Source organism: Crocodylus porosus, unplaced genomic scaffold (genome assembly GCF_001723895.1).
Source record: "Crocodylus porosus isolate Cpor-Errol unplaced genomic scaffold, CroPor_comp1, whole genome shotgun sequence".
Lineage (NCBI taxonomy): Eukaryota > Metazoa > Chordata > Crocodylia > Crocodylidae > Crocodylus > Crocodylus porosus.
In genome coordinates this window covers 10,809,527-10,831,227 of record NW_017728923.1, presented here as the reverse complement: position 1 = coordinate 10,831,227, position 21,701 = coordinate 10,809,527, and the positions used below count along the sequence as shown (strand labels likewise).

Below are 21,701 nucleotides of genomic sequence, written 5' to 3'. Positions count from 1 at the left end.
TCATATAGATTCACCCAGTAGTAAGTGTCTCATGCTAGATGGAAGAAATGCTTTTACTACCAGTTACATCCATTACCCAATGCAAATTGACTCTTATTAGTTTTTTTACTGCAATGCAAACACCACACAAAACAAGAAGGTAGCAAACCACTTCTAACATGGTATATTATCCTATACATGTAGAATCAATTTATATTAAATTATTGTAGATACTCATTTAGGCCCCAATCCTGAAATCTGTGATCAAAAGGAGTCCTCCATCCTTAAGGGGAATTCAGCTGAGCTTGGTCTGGGTGCAGTAATTCACCCATGCATAGCAAGTTATAAGAATGGGACCACAGGCCCTAAACCTGCAATGAAATTCCTTTGCATGGGCCTAGTCCCTGCAAAGGCCACTTCAGCAGGTCCTACACTGATAAAGAAATCTGCTTATAGGGAGTAGCTTGCAAAAAGAATCTTGCCTCCATGCACTTCAGTATTTGCCACTAAAAGAAAGTAAGGGAAGTGTAAAAAACCTCTGCACTTACCATTCGTATAAGGGTTGACTGTCTTTTTATTTGTCATTACACGTGCTGTCGCGTTATTTACCTACACACATAGAACACTGAATTAGCAAATGTTATATACAGAGCCCATGGTGCTATTAAATGCATGCATTATTACTGCTATTAGTTATGTAAAAATAAAATGCAATTTAATTTATAGAAGGCAGTAGGTGCATAACAAAATCAGACTATTTATAATTACATTTACTTTCATAACCATTTTAACTTACAAATCATTTCAATAAAGCAACATCATATCATTTAAACTTTAATAAAGAGACATTAAAAGCAAATTAAAAGGTACTGCATAATTTAAGATTTAAGAGCATGCTTGTATTCCATGATAACACTGAAACAATAAATATTAAAAAAAACTTATATGAAGGAACATGCAGTGGAGTAGAGGGGGAGAGACAAGGTACAAGGAAACAAAGAAAATGTCAAAAAAAGGGACAAACGAATTTTAGCAGTGTGCAACATAACCCTTTAGAAGAGAAGTACCATTGGAAAAGCAACATCTAGCATTCAACACTTGGAACAAGAGCCTTTTTCATTGCAAGAATTAACAAAATCATTCAAGCTTTAAAATCACAGCTAACGAAAGGATAAAAAGAGGGTGCATTATTTAACACAATATGGAGTTAACAATCTGAGTAAGATGTGCACGAAGTCATATCCTCAATCCAATCAGTGCCTCCCAGGCTTGCTTAAAACGTACACTCAATTACAGGCGTACCAATATAGAAAAAAATGTAGCATCAAGAAAACTTAATACAACAAGTCAAAAAAATTCACGTGGTATATCAGCGCTAAATACGTGAAACGGCAGATGGACTTCTCCACTTACCATTCAGCACCATCGCCAGCATGGGTATGTATACAGTTACCATGGTTACTGAGAGTTTGGTGAGGGCCCTAAGCGCTACCGTCGAAGGGGGAAAATGAAAAGGCAAAATATGCAACATCTTACTCAAAAGACGACAGCATTTTCAATTGGTATTTTTTCTTTCTTTTTTTATTCTAACAAATACGATTTTGAGGCAGTATTGAAGGGGATCCTGTGGCATGAAAAACATTTGGTTTTGTTTTCTGATAAGATGGACAGGCTCAGCCCAACCAAGTAAAGTAGCTTGGTGGCTACTCAACAATCAAGCTTTTGACCAGGTTGGATTTGGTTTTCTTTTGTTTCTTCTTCATTTACATCTTTTGGATGCTAGTGTCTCCCAATCTGAGGTGTTTTTTTTTTGGAAGCCACTGCGGATCCCACATCAACCCTGCAGTGAAAAAACAAAAACAAAAATAAAAAACAAAAACAAAAAACGACCTTCTGTTTGATTTTGTTTTCAATTTTATTTTTTGCTCATTGTTTTTTGGAATCTACTGCACCCATTGATTTACAAAACATCCAAAATAATAACTGCAAAGTATTAAAGCTTTCATATGGTCTCATTTCTGTCATCCACCTTTCAGCAATAATAATGATAATAATATAATAATAATAATAATAATAATAAAGTACAAAAGAAATAATAATTAAAAAAAAACCCAAGTAAGGCCAGATCTCTCTTTATATATAAATATATATATAAACAATGGGAAGGGAGAAGGGGAGCACACAAAAGACACCAATGATGCATCTGAAACAACAAATGAGAGTGAAGCAGACATTTATAAAAAAGATGAAAAGGAAAATATTTTGAACATGCACCTCGATTTTACGGCCCTCTACCACGGTGCCGTGTAATTTCTCCCTCGCCCTGTCCGCATCAGCACTATTTTCGAAAGTTACGAAACCAAATCCCTGCATGCAGGAGGGAGAAGGGGGGAAAACAACATGCACATTATTATTTCAGTCAATGACCACTTGTTTGCTTATGTTTTCTCGCTTTAATTTAATATTTTCTTGTTCTTGCTTCATTTCTGTAACATGCAAATTAGAGAAATTATAATTTTATTGAGATGTGCAATAAATAAGCGACAAATGTGAACAATCTTTTTCATAAGTTAGATAGTACCGCCTGAAGAATTCAAAGAATGATACCAAAAATACCTTTCTACATGTCACTACAGAGGAAAATAAATCTAACAAAAAGAAAATTAAATCAAAATAAATTTACAGTGTCTTCACATATAAAAAAAATGAAATAATGAGAAAAGAAAGTGAACCACTTTTTTAATGACATGCAATTTTTCTCAACAAAATAAAAAACATGTGCACAAAATTCAACATTGAATGCCAATATACTCTAAAACATTGCCTACTTATTCATGCTTTTGTGATCGTAAGAAACATTTTTCCCATGCAACACTAGGGTTATTTAAACTTTTGTCAAACTGTGCAGCCTTTACTTATTTTTTCATAAAAGAAAAGGAAAACAAAAAAAGAAAAGAAAAGAAAAGAAAACCACCAACAAAATAAAAGTACCTTTTTAACTAAGCATAAACTTTCTTGTTTTAAAAAGATCAAACAAAATCACATGATGTGAATCAAAGGAAATTTTGATAAAGTAATAAAAATGCAAACATTTTGAGTAAATTTAACTAATTCATATTAATTCATATTTTTATTTTTATACACAATACATGCAATTGTCAGTTCTCCACATCCCATATTAATGAGACAGGGAAGTGCTTATGATTGCTATGCATCTTTGAGATACTATAATTAAAAATATGTGTTAATTCTTCAAAACCAAAGAAGGACAACAGGATATCTCTTTGGCTGCATTTTAGATAATGGACTATTCTAAGCACTTAACACCATTATGCTAGATTAACCAAAGACTTCCAATCTTACTAGAATTTTTTTTTTGTTGTTCTTGAATAGTGCTATAAAAGAATAAAAGGCATTTTAAATTTCCAAATATCAAAATGTTTAATTTACCCCTGGTTTTCCTTCTAATATAACTTAAGGAATAATGGGCATTTGAAAAACAAAATAAACATTAACACATCATAACAGAAATGTACACCAACCCTTTGAAACAATTCATATCATGCTTCTATTTCCTCAGTAAGTGTATGTTAAAAGATTGAAGGTTTGACGGTTTTGTCCCAATGAAGAAGTATCAGTCCTGGACAGTGCTTAAAATAGTAATATGAATAATAATAATATGAAAACTACACATGACTTCTCTGTAAAGGACAAGATCCTATTCCAAATTATTTTCCCGTACATAACAGAAGACCTGTCCTAGCTCTATACAGTTTCCAGGAACTCTAATAATTATTCTGGGGATAGCACTTTTCTGTCTCAAGCACTTTGAACAAAGAATATCGTAGTCTCATGTATCTCTGTCCTTTTGCCCGGTCCTCACCACTATGTTAAAAGAACTTTTCCACATGTTAATGAAAAAGGGATTCTGAAGGACAACCGTGATCTATATATCTATATATATGAGAGATAAAACTGTGTACAGTCCTCTAAACAGCTGTGCCCATTCTGTGCATGCGTGTGTGTGGGAGGGATTGAGGGAGGGAGGGAGGAAAGAAGGGAGAGGACAGGAAAACATTATTTCCAAAGAAAAATGTTCTTAATCCAGATCAACTAACTCAAGATAGCCTGGGTTTGAACTAAAGCCATTAACTAACTTATAAATGCTCCTAGTTACTTTGTTTTCATCGTTATTTTAATCCAGATGAGCAACATTCAGTTACAAACACAGCTTTATTTTGCAATATTCAGACTCCATGAATATGCAAGCGTGTGCTGAAGGTGGGTCTGCAGAGGCAAGTTGGGGAGAATCAAAACAGCCTAGTCAAGGTTAGTGGGACTAGGAACAGCACTGCCCCAGGGTTGGGACAAGTAGCTAGGCTGTCCCAGTCCCAGGACTGTGCCGTGAATATGTGCAGGTGTTCACTAGAACCCTTCATAACTAGGCTAACCCTTCCTTGATTTGTATAATTTAAACCCTATGAAAACATGCACAACTGGGATCCAACCTTGGTTAGGTTGATCTAAATGTACTCCTTTTATGTACTCTTAGAGCAGGGGCGGGCAATTAGTTTGGGTGGAGGGCCGCTTACTGAGTTTTGGCAAGCCATCGAGGGCTGCATGGCAGGCAGCCAAGAGCAGATAAATATTAATTTTCTAAATTGTTTAGGGCCCCCGTAGGCCAGACAGAATATCCTGGCGGGCCGCATTTTGCCCACCTCTGCCTTAGAAGGATAGCTAGCCATTGTAGTGTGAAGTCAGGCAGACAGTAGAGTAGATTTGCACCTTATATCAATCATATCAGTGGGGGGGGGGTTGTCATGGTTCAGTCAGCCTCTCTTTCTCCACTTGATCCATTCCGTTTTGTGGTCAATATTTACCCAGAGGAGTCCCTATTTTTTAACCATTTCTGAACAACAATCATTTATTTTATTTTAACAAAAAGGAGGCCATGGAAGGTAAATGACAGAATGTTTTAATATTTCTTTGGAGGACACTTTTATATTTATATTGGGGGGGGCAGAAAGGGTGAAGACATTTTAACTGAGTAGAAATATACTTCAAAATTGGAGTGTCAGGCCAAACAACGATTATTGAAAAAAATACAGGGAATCTTATTACAAAGCAGAGATTGTTCCTACTTTTATCTATGTTGTTACATTATGTAGATAATATGTATATATATAGTAGCAGTGAATAAGTATAATTTTAAATCCTATCAACCTCAAATAATTTCTTGAACAACATATTTTACTGATATTACTTTAAATTGATATTTTATCTTTAATTTTCCTCAACCAACTCCTCCTCTTATAATAACTCTTTAAAGCAAACTCTTTAATTAAACAGCTACTAAGAAAATCCCAAAGCAGAATATTATCACTTCAGCCATTGATCCAGTAACCTAAAGTTCACACAATAGCGCAAGTCACTCTAACACTCTTTGACTCTTTGTTCCCCTCTCTCCTCCCATTAAAACAACTGTTCCCCTTCCTTGACTGGCAAGGCCTGAAAACTTGGTACATGTTCTCTGACTGTGACCTGCTTTCCTAGCCACACTCTCTTGAGAGAAACTTATTAGCTCATAGCACCATTATGCACCTCAGGATTTTTTAAATTGAAAAAAAAAGAAACACATACACACACACCACACCCCTCACCCAAACATTCACATAAATGTTTTAACCAGATGGAGTGACAATCCAGCATAAGACATGAAATTTGAGGATTCAAGAATGTGTTACATTTGTAATTCTGAATTGCTTTCTTTTAATTTCTTATACACTTCATTCTTTTATTAATGTTCAAGAGAAAGGCTCATTCATTAGGTATACAGATAATAGAGATATGCATATACATAATTTTATATATTTCTTTCTCAACTAATTCAACAGCTCAGAAGACAACTATAGTTTACAACATAAATAATGTATGTATTATTATATCCATTTACAAGAGAGGTTTGTATGCATTTAGATATAGTAAAAAAACATTGAAAAATATTGCACTTGAATATTAATCAAGTTTGCCAAGCTACAGGTTTTCTTTCTGGAGATGTCTGTGCATTTTTGTTTTTGAATGGCAAAAGGGCCAAATATATAATCTGGATAAAAGGGTTATATTTCCTTTTCTCATGAATAAAGCAATGAAATAATTTACAAGTATAGAAAAAGTATGTTTATTGTTAGTATCATACTTTTTACATCCTTAAATAAAGTCTTATCTCCACAGCTCTGCAAGCATTCCCCAGGGATGAAATCAATTTGCAGCAGCTGCGGATAGTTTTTGAAGCCCACGTCCTGAACAAGTCAGCTGAAGATGCATGTTCAATGATGAGCAATGTTACAAGTATCAAGCTGCCTGCTCTAAATTGAAATGACCCTCAGAGGCTTGGAGTGGGAAATCTGTGAGTTCACTCTCAGTTTGTCCTCCTTGAGCATTGCCATTTCCAATGGGTGGTAAAGTGGACAGCTTCTGTATTGCAATATATGCTTAGGCAGCATATAGTATTATTATTCTCTTTTGATCTTCCTCAGCCCTCTCATGTTCCTGGGGCGAGAAAATCTGAACTGGTTTTATGCATTTTCTCTCTGAGTTTGCAGTGTACAGAAGTAGCCATGCTCCATTTCAGTCTGAATGTAAAAGGTGATTTGATGTGCTTGTTAACAGCATTACTAGCAGTTTTTATGTTCTTTTAATCACTGATTGAGAGGGTGTTGGAAAGGAAGCCTTATTTTCTGAGCCAGACTGTAACACAAGTGTTTGCCTTTATATTAGATATTTTCACCAGACTATAAGATATGAGTGCAAGCTGGCATTTATAGATGTTACTGCATTCCATTAAATGTAGAAAGTAAAGGCCTGGTCTGTATTCCTTATGCATATTTGAGCTTTGTAAGACTCACTTTTGGAACTAATTAAATCAGACATTCCAAAAGGAGGTAAGGCAAAATATTACATAAAATATGTTAGATTACAACAGTATATATATGCCCTGCCTGCTGGAAAGACATAAATGTATGTCAGAAAGTTGAAGTGTTCTCTGTTCAGCATTCATGCATAAAAACAGAAATATCCATGTTGCTTAGGTTTTGATGGAGGTGTAAAGTGAATGATGTGGTGTATCAGTTCATAGTCCCATGGTCTATGTCTAGCTTGACACTGTAGTTCTTTAAATATCTATCTATAGCTATATCTATCTATATATCTATAGCAATAGATAAGTGTAGCTATTCAGACATACACATACGCTATCATTATTTTCTTTTCATTTTAAATCAAGTAAATACATTGTTATTTTGTAACAATGTATTTACATCCTGTTTCTGTTTCTTTTTCATTTAAATCAAATGCTTCTTTAGAAGGTAAGAAAATCTCTTTCTCTCCAGAATGTACGGGTTCCATGAGCAAATGAACTACAGCAGTATGACTAGGGCAGAACAACCAGGATAGTTGCACCAGGGGCTGACTGGGAAATGGGGTGCCGAAAAAAAACTGCTGCCGCAACTGCACAATCACTCTGGTGGCATGGTGGCAGACTGAGTTTGCCAAAGTCACTGTGGGTGCAGCTGCCCTAAAGTGCCCCGCTGCAATTTATGCCTCCGAACTTCAGTGACCCTTTTGTAAGCCAAAAGTGAATCACAAGAATATTTCAAAGGGTCATGAGCAAATTCCAGAAAAATGCATGAAAGTGCCGGTTTCTCCTTGGGAAATCAGCAGCTGCTTGGGGCATGGCCAGCATGAAGCCAGGCAGTGCCACGGGAGCAGCCCCAGAAGCCGGATGAAGGTAAGCATATGGAGAATGGGGGCTGGAGGGCTGGGGCTTGGGGTCTATTGGGGTGGGGGAGGCAGGGTGTCCATGCATGCATGTGTGTGTGCACGTGTGGAGGGGATGAAGGGTGGGGCAGGCACCTGCCAGCACTGATGGAAGATGGCCAGGTGCTGAGGCTGGAGCAGGGCAAGCGATCGTGAATAAGGCACCAGCAGGGCCAGGGGTGTGTGGGCTGGGACAACCAATCAATTTTTGTGAATGAGTCCCAGTACAAAAAAGGTCGACAACCACTGTTTTAGACCACATCTATGTATTCATTCTTCCTGGCTTGTACTGTGCAGAAAAAAACTAACACAAATTATATTTTAAATTCTGCTCAATACAAAATATCTTATACCATGAGGAATGCTTTTAAAAAGAGAATTTTTTATGCCAAGATGTAGCCAGAAAGAAGTTCAGGAATTGATCCTGCAAACATTTGTCTATCTATTTCATAGTTTCATAGTTTCTAGGGTCGGAAGGGACCTGAGTAGATCATCTAGTCCGACCCCCTGCCTGGACAGGAAAGAGTAGTGGGGTCAAACGAACACCCCAGCAAGGTGTTCAACTAGCCTCCTCTTAAAGACCCCCAGGGTAGGGGCCAGCACCACTTCTCTTGGAAGTTGTTTCCAGACCCTAGCCGCCCTGACCGTGGAGTAGCGCCTCCTGATATCTAGCCTAAATCTACCCTCTGCCAGCTTGTGACCATTACTCCTGGTCACTCCTGGTAATGCTCGGGGGAACAGGGACTTCGCCAGTGCCTGCTGATCCCCCCTGACTAATTTGTAACAGGCCACTAGATCCCCCCTCAGCCTTCTCTTGTGGAGGCTGAACAGGTTCAGGTCCCGTAGCCTCTCCTCGTAAGGCCTGCCCTTCTGCCCCCTGATCATGTAGGTGGCCCTCCTCTGGACCCTCTCCATGTTGTCCACACCCCTCTTGAAGCGTGGCACCCAGAACTGGACGCGGTACTCCAGCTGTGGCCTGACCAGTGCCGCATAGTATCACCTCCTTGGACCTGCTTGAGATGCATCTGTGGATGCATGGCAAGGTACGGTTGGCCTTCCTGACTGCATCCCCACACTGCTGACCCATGTTCATCTTGGAGTCAATGATATTTCATCCTTTGAATATTATGTGAAACAATGGATCAAGAAATAACGCACAAGCTGGATTGTATTAAGTTATGGTTTGAATGAGGATTGTGGATTCTTTTCTCATTTACTTGGATTCATTTTTGTGACCTCCTCTGTTCCAGTGGGTTTTCTGCTCATTTGCTTCTCTCTCCTGCCCCTGCTCCTTCTCAACTCTCCCATTCCCCACCCCTCACTTCTTGCTCCCTTGTCTTTTATATTGTAATTTCTCTCTCCTTCTTATACTGTGCTTTATAAAAGTCCTTTCCAACCATCTGAATGTGGGTTCATGAAAGCTTGTGGTCTCTCTGTATTTATCTTATTTAGTCATTTTATAAAGGTGCATATCTACACTGACTTCTGACTGACTTCAGGCTAACACACCTAACTATCTCACTCTTTAATTCTAAGAACCCTAGTGATTTCAAGACAAATATTCCCATGCTTAAAAAACCTGGGTAAGCATTTCTAGAATATAAAACTACTATATCTTACATGCTACAGAATAGTTACGAAATCCAATGAATCTTAAGAATTTAATTACAATTTTTTAAAATGCTTCCCCTTTCACAACAATTTATCTACATGCATATTAGAGAATTGTAGTCCTGGGTATGATCATACACTGCATCTGGCTGGAGGGTTTTGTGGCAACATGGGCTACTCATGGCAGGGGTAGCTGCAATAAAATGTTAAAAACTGTGGCATGCTGGGTTAAGAGCGGAGGGGAGCCCTGAGCCCAGCCCAGTACTACAATGTAAGAGAGTATAAGGCACCTCAATACCCTAGCCTCCACTGCCTTGTGGGTATTGCTTGGTGGTAGAAAGGCTAAAGGGCATCACCCTGGCAGAAACACACCCTTGCTGAGGTGCTACGCAGTCAGCAGCAGTTCTTATCTGTTGCTTTCTGGCAGAAGCTACAACCATCGAGGCACCGAACAGCTGGACTCCATCTGGCGTTTGGATTCTGTTACAATGATCTAAAGGAGGAAGGGGGTGATACGTCTTGGGGAACCTCCACTCCCCCATGCCCTTGCCTTGGCATACACATCTGAGGTCCTGGTGTGACGGTCTATACAAGGCACCTGACTCGACCTTCTATGCATACACCATGAATCCAGTTGGTCATGATATGGCTGATCTAGTTGCCTACTACTAACAGAGAATTTAGTAGTGCCAGAGAAACATGGCAGATGGACAGCTTTTGGGTATTTATCTGTACAACAGACAGACAGACTAGAGAGGCAATAACTTTCCTAGAGAAGTCACGTTTCTGGTCGTCTCTCTAAAAGCCTGTGTACAATACAGGATACTAGGAGGTTTGCCACAGGGTAGATACACTGGTGCATACTCCCATTTAGATATGTTGCACTAGTGTTAAAGATTACTTGATTTAGTGCATAACACTTCCCAATAAGGGTTTGCTCTGCTATAGTTAAACAGTGCAGATACTAGTTAAGGCTTTAGGGCGAGTAGACAAAAGTACTGACTGTGTCTATTGAATCCTTGACCTTATTCTTAAAATCACCCAAAGGCACCAGTTGTGGTGATTCTTCTGAAATCAGTAAACCTAGATTTAAAAAAAAAAGAGGTCCTAGACAACCAAATCTTTTCACACTGCATTCCAGTCATCATGTAGTATAACTGATAGCAGTCAGTATCAACCTGAGCCCACTTGAACAAGCAACCTAATGGTAAAAACCTATATATTCCCATCTCAAGTATTTGTTGTTTTATAAAACAGGCAGTGCATATTCCAGTTGAGTGTCAGGTGAGAGAATGTCAATTTATGAATGGTAGACTAACTCCTAAACAACTTTTGAAATACGTACATGATAACTGCCCATTTCATACGGAAAGAAAAGTGATGGATTTTAAATTTAGAATTTAAAACACTAACATTCTATGACAGGGATTAACAAGAGGATTACAGCATATCTGATGTAAAACAGAATTATAATGCGGCTGACATACTGTAAGAGATGAAAGATTATAGTGTGTTGATAGTTGGAAAAGGAGTCCATCATTAATAGTGATTATATATTGGAAGAAAAGACTTACTATAGGCCTGATATGTAAATGGAAAATGATTAGAGGGTCTGAAACGGGGGGAAGAGACACCACGTATATAACACAAACATAGGAAATTATAATGAAGCTGATAACATGAGTAACACTTGCTGGGAAAATGACTTTTTTAAACACCATTTAATGGTGATACAAGTATTTTCCTTCTCTCATAGAAACCCAATAAACCAGGTTATAAATTTAAAGTGCATTAAGTTTCAGAAGAAATCAAATAAACTCACAATAGCATGTGCAATGCATTTATCAGCAGAAATTCTATAATAAATTGTATTCAAAAGGTTGGTGTATTGAAGTTTTTAACTAACCAGGAAAACATCTGCACTTCAACAATCTGGTACAATCACTCATTTTATTAAGTAATTACTCAAGAGGATATCATATTATAGTACTAACTTTCATTTCAATAGCAGAAAATACCTATTCTAACAAATGATCTGCTTATTTTTCTGCAAACATGGACTCGTTTTATAAAATGAGCAAGGTAATTATCACTCAAGGATAAAAAAATAAATCAGCAGACAAAACCTGATTATATTTAAAAACAGAAAACAATACTCCCATATTACTGTTGACAGCTTACAGTAGTTAAAATTACCCCTTTTAAAGGCTTTAATATGAGTCCAATGAATTTCATGCTGTTTGGGAAATTGACAGAAGGCTCAAATAGTGTTTCCATTTAAGTGTTTTTTTTAAGATGCATTTATTACAGCAGTGCAGTTGTTTCCTATTACTCATATAATATACTTCAAATAAATTAACAGATTCCTCTGGTGAATTAAACTGCTTACCTTTGAGCCTCTCTCATTAAAAATAATTTCAACATCTAAGATTTTACCAAATTGCTGTAAAGAAATAGAAAAGTCACATGAACATAAGAAAACCTAAAAACTTCACAACAGATATAGCATAAATAGTTCAGAGATTTAGAAAAGTACATACCATATGAAAATATGGGTAGTAGTATGGAGATATACGTGGGTAATAAACTACCGTACAGTCAAGCACAACAATGTCAAATCAAAAAAAGGCTGAATCAAGTGTATGTTATTTGAGAAATTTGGTGCCAGTTACAACTATGTCACTCTCCCTCTGAACATTCACCTACAGCAGTTAAATGAAGTTGCACCTACTAATAGAGAACCAAGTTCTGATCAAAATGAAGCGAAGTGAAGGGAAAAGTCCCAACATTTCTTCATATTTTTCAGTGGCCTTTCATTCCTCTGTTTCAGTAGGAGTCATATCCTATTGTGCTAATCCCTTTAGAATGCAGCAATCACCACCTACCAGACAGGTGTTAATTGCTGCATTCGGAAAGGATTATCACCACCTCCCCTTCTCCAGTCCTCTTCTGTACTGAGGAATCTTGGGTCTTCCTGCAGTTGCTCAGAATGGAATGAAAGAGGAACAAGGTATCTTTCCTACAGCTATTTCCTGTTGTGAATAAAGATATAGGGTGAAATTCTGGCTTTATTGAAATCAAATAGGAGTTCTGCCATTGACTTCAGTGGAGCCAGGATTCCACCCATACCCTTTAGGAGGTTCTCCCGCAGCTTCCAGTGCCCCTGTAGGATAGTGAAGAGAAGCTCCTAACCAATGGCCTTTTTTCCCTCAAACATGCACTACACTGTTATCATATAACATTACTAATTAGGAGGCTTACTTGTGCATTAGAAATATCTACTTATAACAATAGTAATTATTATTACTGATACTATGTGCACACTCACAGGACACTAGATATTGTTCATGTGTGCAAAACTCTAGGCAAAAGAGGAGTTTGTGCTTGTTTTAGTGAAAAGAATGAATGCTAAATCCAAGCAGTATTTAGCATGGGTAAGTGAGAATACTTTCTGATGTGACATAGTTCATGATGTGATGCTTTCCAATACATCATTCAGCATGTCATGTTCTGTTATTTCATGTGTCATTAACATGCCATGTGAAGCAGTGCAACATTGGTGAGGCAATGTGACACAAACAATATATTAAAGTGGAAAGACACAATCTAATGCAGACAAATGCAGAATAACTTTCTTAATGCTTAATTATTCTGAAAACCAGGCTTTACGGTAGTGTACTACCTTGTTCTTAGTCTTAAAATATATATTAAGTACCTGGATGACAAGAAAGGTAGAGGTATGTTTTAAACTCATTAAAAAGCTTTAACATTCCGTAGGAAAATCAGCAGACAGTTGTTATCCTTTTCTTTTTCACAGTTACATTTATCCTCTGATTAGCCAATGTGTTAACTGCTTTCAAGTTTAATTTATAATTGGTTTACACAGAAAGTGGGATAAGGTTAGAAAACACATGATAAATAAGCCTATTCTCCTATATTTGTGACCCTAAAAAGGACTGGTATTTACAACATCAAAATGCAAAATCAGACTTAATTTCAGAAACATAACTGAAATTTGCATCTACAGAAGTTTCCTACCAATTTAGCAGCTCAAATTTCTTTGCACTTCACCCATTTCTTTAAAAAATACTATATACAATCCCAACTTGCCAGCGTATTTGGGGATCTCTGTTTGGTACTGAGAGGCTGAAGATACTTATAGTTGTAATACTGTTAATATAACCACACCATTTGAAATTGGAGAAGTCCAGGCAGCCTCCAGTTTGAAAGTTAGATTTTGGTTTTCTAAATCTTAGTAACTATGAATACCAAAAGAAATGTAATTTGTTTAAGATAAACTTCAATGCCTTAAGAAACCTATCATTTTATGTATTTGGAAATGGAACCTGTTTTCTGAGGTTTTCTTTTCATGTAATTTGAACGGATTTACATACATTTTCTCTACAGAATTCTTATAGGTTATAAGGTACTTTATAATTTTGAGTTGTGACATGTATAGCAGCAAATATTGTATTGAAGGGAACTTATCTAAAGCAAGGGGCAACTGCCTGTTACAGGCCCTAAAATCTCCACCCAGTAGTGAGCTCAAGATGCCTGCACTTGTCCTCACTAGTCCTCTGCAGTGAATGTAAGTGCCTAAGGTAAAGCAGGATGCTGCAAACAGGACAAGCAGTTCAGCTCAGCTGCATGGCACTTCTATGCTGCACCTAGTTTGGTTTGATCCAACCTCTTCACAGGCTAGATCTGGCCCAGGGACCATGTGGTGCTAAACTCTGATTAGAATAATTCAGGCACAGTAATGTGGAAATGTTCTTTTTTCTCAGTTTATCCCACTTCTGCCCTATGCAAAATACACACTCAAATTCACAATGAAATAAGAAGCAACACCCTAAACACGTTTTTAAAAATTGAAGTGAAAGATTTATGTGTTCACCCTACTGAATACAAGTTAGCTACTTGATAATTTTTGGGCCCTGTTGACTTTTAAAGGACTGTAGTGGGACTCTTATACACTGTGCATAATATATATGCCTGCACTAATTTTTCACACACACACACACACGCATACACACAACAAGTAAAATAACTGCAGGTTTATAACCCACTCCAACATGCTGTTCTAACATAAGCATAAGCCTGTATGTGTCATTCATTTTTATTAAGATCATGCAAACAGGTGCAGAAAAAGGAGTTCCAGCACCAGGCTATGATCTTGTATATTCTGTTCAATCATATCCAGTTTGTGAAAGGAGCATTAGCTTGTGGCTGGATCCAGCAAAGAATTTAGATGTTGCAGTACTCAACACGGTAAAACCTAACTTTTAGTCACCTGGGGCATATTTAGACTAGTGCACACACATGCTTTGCAGCACCACAAAATGCACACTGAGCACATCAAAAGGTTCTCCATGCTGCATTTGTGCAGTACAGAACCCAAATTAGATACTGGGAAATCCTGGTATCTAAAATACCAAAAAAAATAGGGCAGCGCACATGGCCACAGCATGCACCACTCAAAACCAGGGCTTAGCTAGCCAGAGCCACACTCCGGCTGCTGGCCATGCTCTACATGCCTGGATCACTGCCACTGAACCCCAGGTAACACTGCTGGGGCCAGCCCAGGTGCTGGCCCTAAGCCTCCCCTACCCCACCAGGGGCAATTTGTCTCACACAAAAGCATGCATGCAGGGGTGCTCCCCAGGGACAAGTAGCAGCAGCACAACAATGTCCCCAGGGAAATGCATGTGCGCATTTGTTGGGACATACCCCTGGATTCCAAGATGGAATCCACTTCTGACAATTGGCCTTAGGACTCTTCCTGCATTTCAGCTGATGACTGTTAATAACGTAACATGTACAAGCAGTACTTAGAGAAGAGAACAGCACATCCATGCCTCTTCTCTTGTATGTACCCTAAACACTAGCTAGGGAATCAAAATCCCTCTTATCTTCTTCTGGTTAGCTGGCTCTTGAATTCTCTTCTGAAAAGTGGTATAGCTTCGACAGAAGGTGTTCCACCCTCACACAGGAAAGTAGTTACGACACTGTACTGGAAAATAGACAATGTGGGCCTGAACCATCTTAGCTGATAAGACCTTATAAAGCTAATTTCTCTGACATTCTGGGTGAATGCTCCAAGTACTGGACTATTGCTGAAAATAGCACCACTACCACCACAAATCAGTTCCATCTCCTGCTCCTGTGTTTCTGAATGAGTCTCTCTGGTTGCTATGTTCTGTAAGGAGCATATTCCTTTAAGTGTGTTGGATGTGATTAGGGTGTACCTACAGGACTGAGTCCCTCCTTAGATAGAGGAACTCAATCCTATTTGAGGCTACAGATAAGCTTAGGAGTGAACAAGTAACTGAGATGTTTGGCTCTGTCAAGATGCAGACCATTCTGGTTATGTGCAGGAGTACAAGTCTGGCATCCAGGGAACTTTCCTGGTGAAAAAGTAAGCACAGACAGAGGAGACAGAAAAGAGCACAGACAGAAGCGCAGCTCCCCACACAGAAGCACCGTGAGTTATCACAGCAATCCCCTGCACCCATCAGACATACACTGTCGGGTTCTGGAGGTTGAGGGATCAAACTGCAGCTTGGAGCAGCTGTGAGTCTGCAGCCACTCTCTCCTAGTCCTGCCCCTCCCACCTCTCAGCCCCAGTGCTTTCTTCAGAATGGGAGGTGGAAAGGGAACAGTGGGAGCTCAGTCTGGGGGTTGCTCAGCTGGCATTGGAGGGTGGGGTGGATGGATTGGAGCTTCCTCACATTGGGAGAGCTCCATCTCACCTGTCCCACCCTCCGGCACTGGATGGGCAAACCCCAGACAGAACTCCCTCCATTCCCTTCACCCCTGCTCCATTCTGAAGACAGTGCTGGGACCAGGGCTGGCCTGCATGAGCCCAGCCCTGGTCCCAATGCAAGCTGACACAAGTTAATGAAGGTGCTCCACTTTGAACTGACTTGAGCTGAATTCAAATGAGGGTTCAGATTGTCATGGGATACAGTCCTTTTAAAGCACTCTGCAGTCTGCAAGGCCACTGCTGTAGATCACTTCAGGGGGCCAATCATGCAACAAAACGTCACTTGTGTCAGCTCCCTTAGTTATGTGCAGACATCTACACATCAATAGATGGGAGTTTGGAGGATTGTACTCTTGGCTTAGGTACCTAAAGTTCTCACCTAAGGCATCTAATGGTGTATTTATTTTGGGTGACTCTAGGATTGCTCTATTTTGAGCAACAGAAGTCATCCCTCCCCATTTGCATTATCTGATTATACCTCGCTGTACACAAAAAACTGAACATAAAATATAATTATAGGACAAGCAAGGTAGGGTGTGAACCCAATTTCAAACTTTAATTCTCAGGTGAGCTTCTGGTATGGGCTAGACTGAGCAAGGTGTAAGCTATGAGTTTTACTATGGATAATCAGAGGAATAAAGCTAAAACACTGGCACAGAGGAGGACCCAAGAAACTTAGTAGACATATCCTAAATCATTTTGTGGATTTGGGCCTTGATTGTGAGCCCAAGTAATGCTTTTAATCCCCAAACCTATATAATTTAAAGGTGTCACAAGTCTTGAATAATATCAGTCAATATAAATACTTTTCTTTCTTAGAAAGTGAGAAGATATGGTATGCTGAAAAATCATGGATCTGCTATCAAGCTACGGTTCTCTAAAACGCATATATGACAGTTTGCTCTTACAAATGGAACAGGCAAATCCAGCAATTGGTTATGAGCAACTGAATAAAGGATCTTACAATGGAAAGCATTAGATAAATTTTGGTATAGACATATATAACAAATGTAGTGCTATCAAAGGATACTGATATAAGCTATAAGTTACGATGCAATTGTTACATCTCCATGACTCCAAATAATATAAGTGTAGCACAACAGTTTCAACTTTAACCCTGCTCCCTTCAGGGTCAAAGCTAGGGCTATTTGGCTAACTTGAATCACTACATGATCATGCAGATGTAACAGGTATGGCCTAACAGCTGAAGTGGCTAAAATGTATGCTTATGTATGTTTGTCTATACCTTTGATTACGAGTTAATTGCACCAATAATGTAAAAAAAAATTAAACATGTCACAATAAGAAGCATACATCCAAACAAGAACAGAGCACTCACCCCAAACATCTGTCTGAGGTCTGGATCCCGGAATCTGAAGGGTATATTTGAGACATGCAGCCGTTTCGGCTGTGATTTGTTTTCTGTGTTTTCAGAGGATTGTGTCTGTTGCTGGCCGTCAGTCTGTGCTGCATCATCTGTCTGCTAAAAAGAGTTAAAGTAAAATAAAGTAAAACATGCTCTAACCATGGCTGTAGTTTTTTTCATTCATAAAGGGTGATGAGCTTAACTCTTTACAATATAATTGAAAAGGAAAGCAGGAAGCATTCAAACACTGATGTACAAAAATATCGTTAAGTTAGAAATGTAAAACGTCTATTAATTCCATCGCTATATTTATTCCAACAACTCTAGACTGTCCAGGACTTGGAACAAACTAAACCATATGGGAAAAAAGTTCAACAATGTAGGTTAAAAATATATTTTAAATGGTTTTAAAACCTGGTAGAAGTACCGTGGAAATATCTTTACTCTCCATTAATGTTTTCCAAGAGAAGAAATTGAAGCACAGTAACCACGCAACAACCTACTACCAGTAATAAATTATACATTGTCAAGTGAAGCTACAACTTGGCTTTTCACACAGAGACCAGTAGGAACCTCCTCTATTCTGGAAGCAGGGAACACATCACATATTAGTGTCCATTTCATAAGCAGTGCTAATAGCCTCCAGGGATTCAATTTATCAAAATGAATAGTTAGCATTACAGAAAAGGCCTTAAATATAGAACAATAATGTGTGGTAAAATAAATAATTTTAAGCATATCCAAGATAAAAATGAAACCCAGAAACTGGTCTTCGAAGATTTTTACATTAGAACAGGAACATATAATGTCCAATAGCACTTCCTATGGAGATGCTGAACTACGTTTTAAAGGAAGTGTTGTATTTAGTTTGCATCAGAAGTGTGGCATATTTTAGACCTAATTCTGAATTGCATGAATTATTATTAAATCATTAATGGCATTATGTCACTCATCTGAAAATTAAAATGAATCATCCTTAGTCAAACCGTACTTTGGAGAAATCTGTGTAGTTTTCTTTGATGACAATATACAGCGGAGTGTGATTAATTAGGCACTATCTATAGATGCACAAGTGCACGGATAAGAGCATTTATGATTATATTTATGTATGTTAGAGGCTGATTTTTTAAATTTTCACAGGAACTAGGAGTGTAGAAAAGAGAGGAAAGAGAATGGAGCAGGAGAAAACTGATGGAGAAAAACAGAAGAAACCTTGCATTTCTGCTTCTCTTTCATGCCTCTTCCTTTCCTCTTACATACCTCTTCCACATATTCGTTTTGCTAGTTGTTCTCTTGTCTTCTACTATGGTAGGTTAACTAGTATTCTTGTGTACACTTTTTGAAAAAAAAAAATTGGAAATCAAGAAAACTCCCAGTTCCAGCTAGCATCATCAAACTCATCTCTCATGGCTGGAGTTCCCTGGTGGGATATTACTGTAATTATGACAGACAACATTTTTAGGACGAGAAAAACAAAACGTTATCATACTCTTTAATACACATTCACATACTACAGTGACAAGGGCCACAAAAGAACCCAAACAGAATGGAATGGAATAGGATAGAAATACAAGTGATCTGAAGAAACCTACAGCTAAGTTTAAAACTAGCAAAAGTGGTTTCACAATGCTCACTATCAGTGCACTCATCAAGTAACTTGCTTGAATTCATCAAGCAAGTTTAAATAAATGAAACGTCTTCGTTCACCTTGTGTACTTCCTGTAATTTCTACCCAACAAAAGCTTAGAGCAAACTACCATGTTGAAATACAGAGTGATGTTTTGAACACTTTTTTTGTTCATTCTTGAAGCTACTTGCCATTTGTGTGAGTCTCACAGAAAACTGGTGTAAATAATTCAGGGTAGGGAGAGGGATGGGCCAGCTTGAGGCTTGCTGCCTGGTCCAGGGTAGGCAGTAGGCCTGTGCAAACAGGAAAGTATTCAATTTAGATTCAACCAATTCAGAGGACAATGATTCAATTCAGAGATTCAGATCACTGTCCCAAACTGATTCGGCTGAACTGGCTTTGGAAGATTCGGCGCTGATTTGGAGAGATTCGGTGATTTGGCCATAGACTATAATGGAGAATCACTGAAATACCTATAACTTTGCCATTTTTTGGTCAGATTTGGATGAAATCAGCAGGGATAGTAGCCCATTCTGAGGGAATGAAGTCTACTAAGTTTCAAGGAGATAACTGCTGGGAAACTGAACCTCAAACTGTTCAAAGCAAAACTTGTGATGTGTGACTTTGCGTGTATGTTAATGCACAGTGGGATGAAAACAGCAGGCATGGTAGCCTGTAATGGGGGGCTTTCCTGGTGCCAGTTAGATCTCCACTTGCCCACCTGTTTCTGGGTCAGCTGCCTGCCCATCTTTTGCTCACAAAAGGGACAGAAAGACTGCAGAGGCTTATGTGCTGTTTGGGCCTCAGGGAAAGATCACCGTCACTGGCCAGCTATAGATGTCAGTCTCCACTCCCCACCTGCTCCTCTTCCCTCTTCTTAGTTTCTGTTCCCCTGCAAGACTGCCTTCCAAATCTCTGAGTCTCCAAATCTTCTCCAAATCTGTTCCAAATTGATTTGGAGGGGTATTTTTTGTCCCCCAATTCAATTTGGAGTCCGTGATTCAGCCTTCGCATCAAGCCGCATCTCTTCTGAATCGAACCAGTGACTGAAGCTTTGCACACCTCTAGTGGGCAGTTGGTGGATCTGTGGAGGACGGGTGGTGGCCAGCTGGGAGAGGAGGGAGTCAGGGAGCTAGAAACAGCCCAGTCAGGGTCTGGCGGATAGGAACAGTGCAGCCTCAGGGCTAGGGCTAGCGCTTGGTCTTTTCCAGTCCTGGAGCTGTGCCATGAATGAGATTTCTTAGATCAGGATAACGTGATCTTGATCTAAGTTAGTGCACCTCTTCAACTGAACTGAGATCTGGCACACCATTTGGAGGTGATTTAAGCATCCTGAACTCCTACAGATTTGAGTATTTAGCTCAACCTAACCCTGGTTGAGTCAACCTAAATGTAATACCAGTATACTCATATGCTGTCACTCACCTAACTGGAAGAAAAAAAAAAAAACAGTGGGTAGAGGCAGGAGATACTATTACTCCCAGTTCACAGATGAGGAGCTAGAATACAGCAAGTGAATTAATCTTTCTTCAAGTGACATAGTTAATAACTGCTATTCATCACTTTGGGTTTAATTTTCACATATTCTTGTGAATAATCCACAACTTGCAGCAGTACACCTATAACAATTAATGGCACGGTTGAAGGCTTTATCTGTTTGGCGTGAACTGACTGCATTCATAGTGTCTAGCACCATGAGATGTCCATTGGAACTGGGGCCTTTAGTCACTATTGACATACAAAGATTATTATTAAGTTATTAATTATTAAAATAAAGCCAAACAATTGTGAAATTATTTTATTTGTGTACACAGCCTTATAAAAGATATGTTAAATGTGGAATGATTCATAACTCTTCCCTCTTGCTCTATTGTTGTGATTTGGACTCTATAGTCTGAAAGAGGCAGCATTTGAAAATGAAAATTGGGCACCCTCTTCTCATTGAGGTCCATTTTATTTTCTTTCTGCTAAATACCTAATTCTTTCTTTTTTAACTTAGTCTAGACTACAGCTTCTAGTTCTAACTCAGTAAATCCAACATGTTAAGTCCAAATTTGCTTAGAGACCAAAAAAAGAAAAAGATAACTGAATTCAAGGCCATATCTACACTGGGATCACTAATTTAAGTTAACTAAAGCCGTGGCTCTCAACCTTTTGCCTACTGGGACTCATTTGCAAAGATCCATGGCCTGTCCCAACCCACACTCCCCTGGCCTTGGCAGTGCCCAACACTCAGTCCCCTGCCCCCCAAGGCCATGCTCATGTCTTTCACTCTTGACCCACAGCCACCTCCCCTCACCCCCAGCTCTGCTGGAGGGACCCCCAGCTGCCTCCATCCCACTCTGGCCAGAGCCCAGTGGATGCGGCAGCTCTGGCTGATGTGGAGTGGACTCCAACCCTCTTCAGCACAGGCTGAAGAGAAATGGAAGAGAATGGAGAAATGGAAGAGAGGCCTGTGGCACCCTCCCTACCCTGGGCTGGGCCATCCATGCCATACCACACCACACCACACAAGGCAGCCTGGTCATGGCCCCTCCCAC

General features: G+C 39.0%; 1 protein-coding gene across 14 annotated transcripts in view; it reads right to left on the bottom strand.

Moving 5' to 3' along the window:
- RBFOX1 (RNA binding protein, fox-1 homolog 1) overlaps positions 1 to 21,701 on the bottom strand; it is a 1,970,253-nt gene that overhangs the window by 148,815 nt on the left and 1,799,737 nt on the right. For all 14 annotated transcript variants that reach the window (XM_019540075.1, XM_019540076.1, XM_019540072.1 and 11 more), the window contains 4 exons: positions 17,508 to 17,651; positions 11,795 to 11,848; positions 2,254 to 2,346; positions 528 to 588 (listed from right to left, as the gene is read on the bottom strand). In XM_019540075.1, the coding sequence (XP_019395620.1) occupies positions 528 to 588; positions 2,254 to 2,346; positions 11,795 to 11,848; positions 17,508 to 17,651 (352 nt within the window). The remainder of the gene's footprint in view (positions 1 to 527; positions 589 to 2,253; positions 2,347 to 11,794; positions 11,849 to 17,507; positions 17,652 to 21,701) is intronic.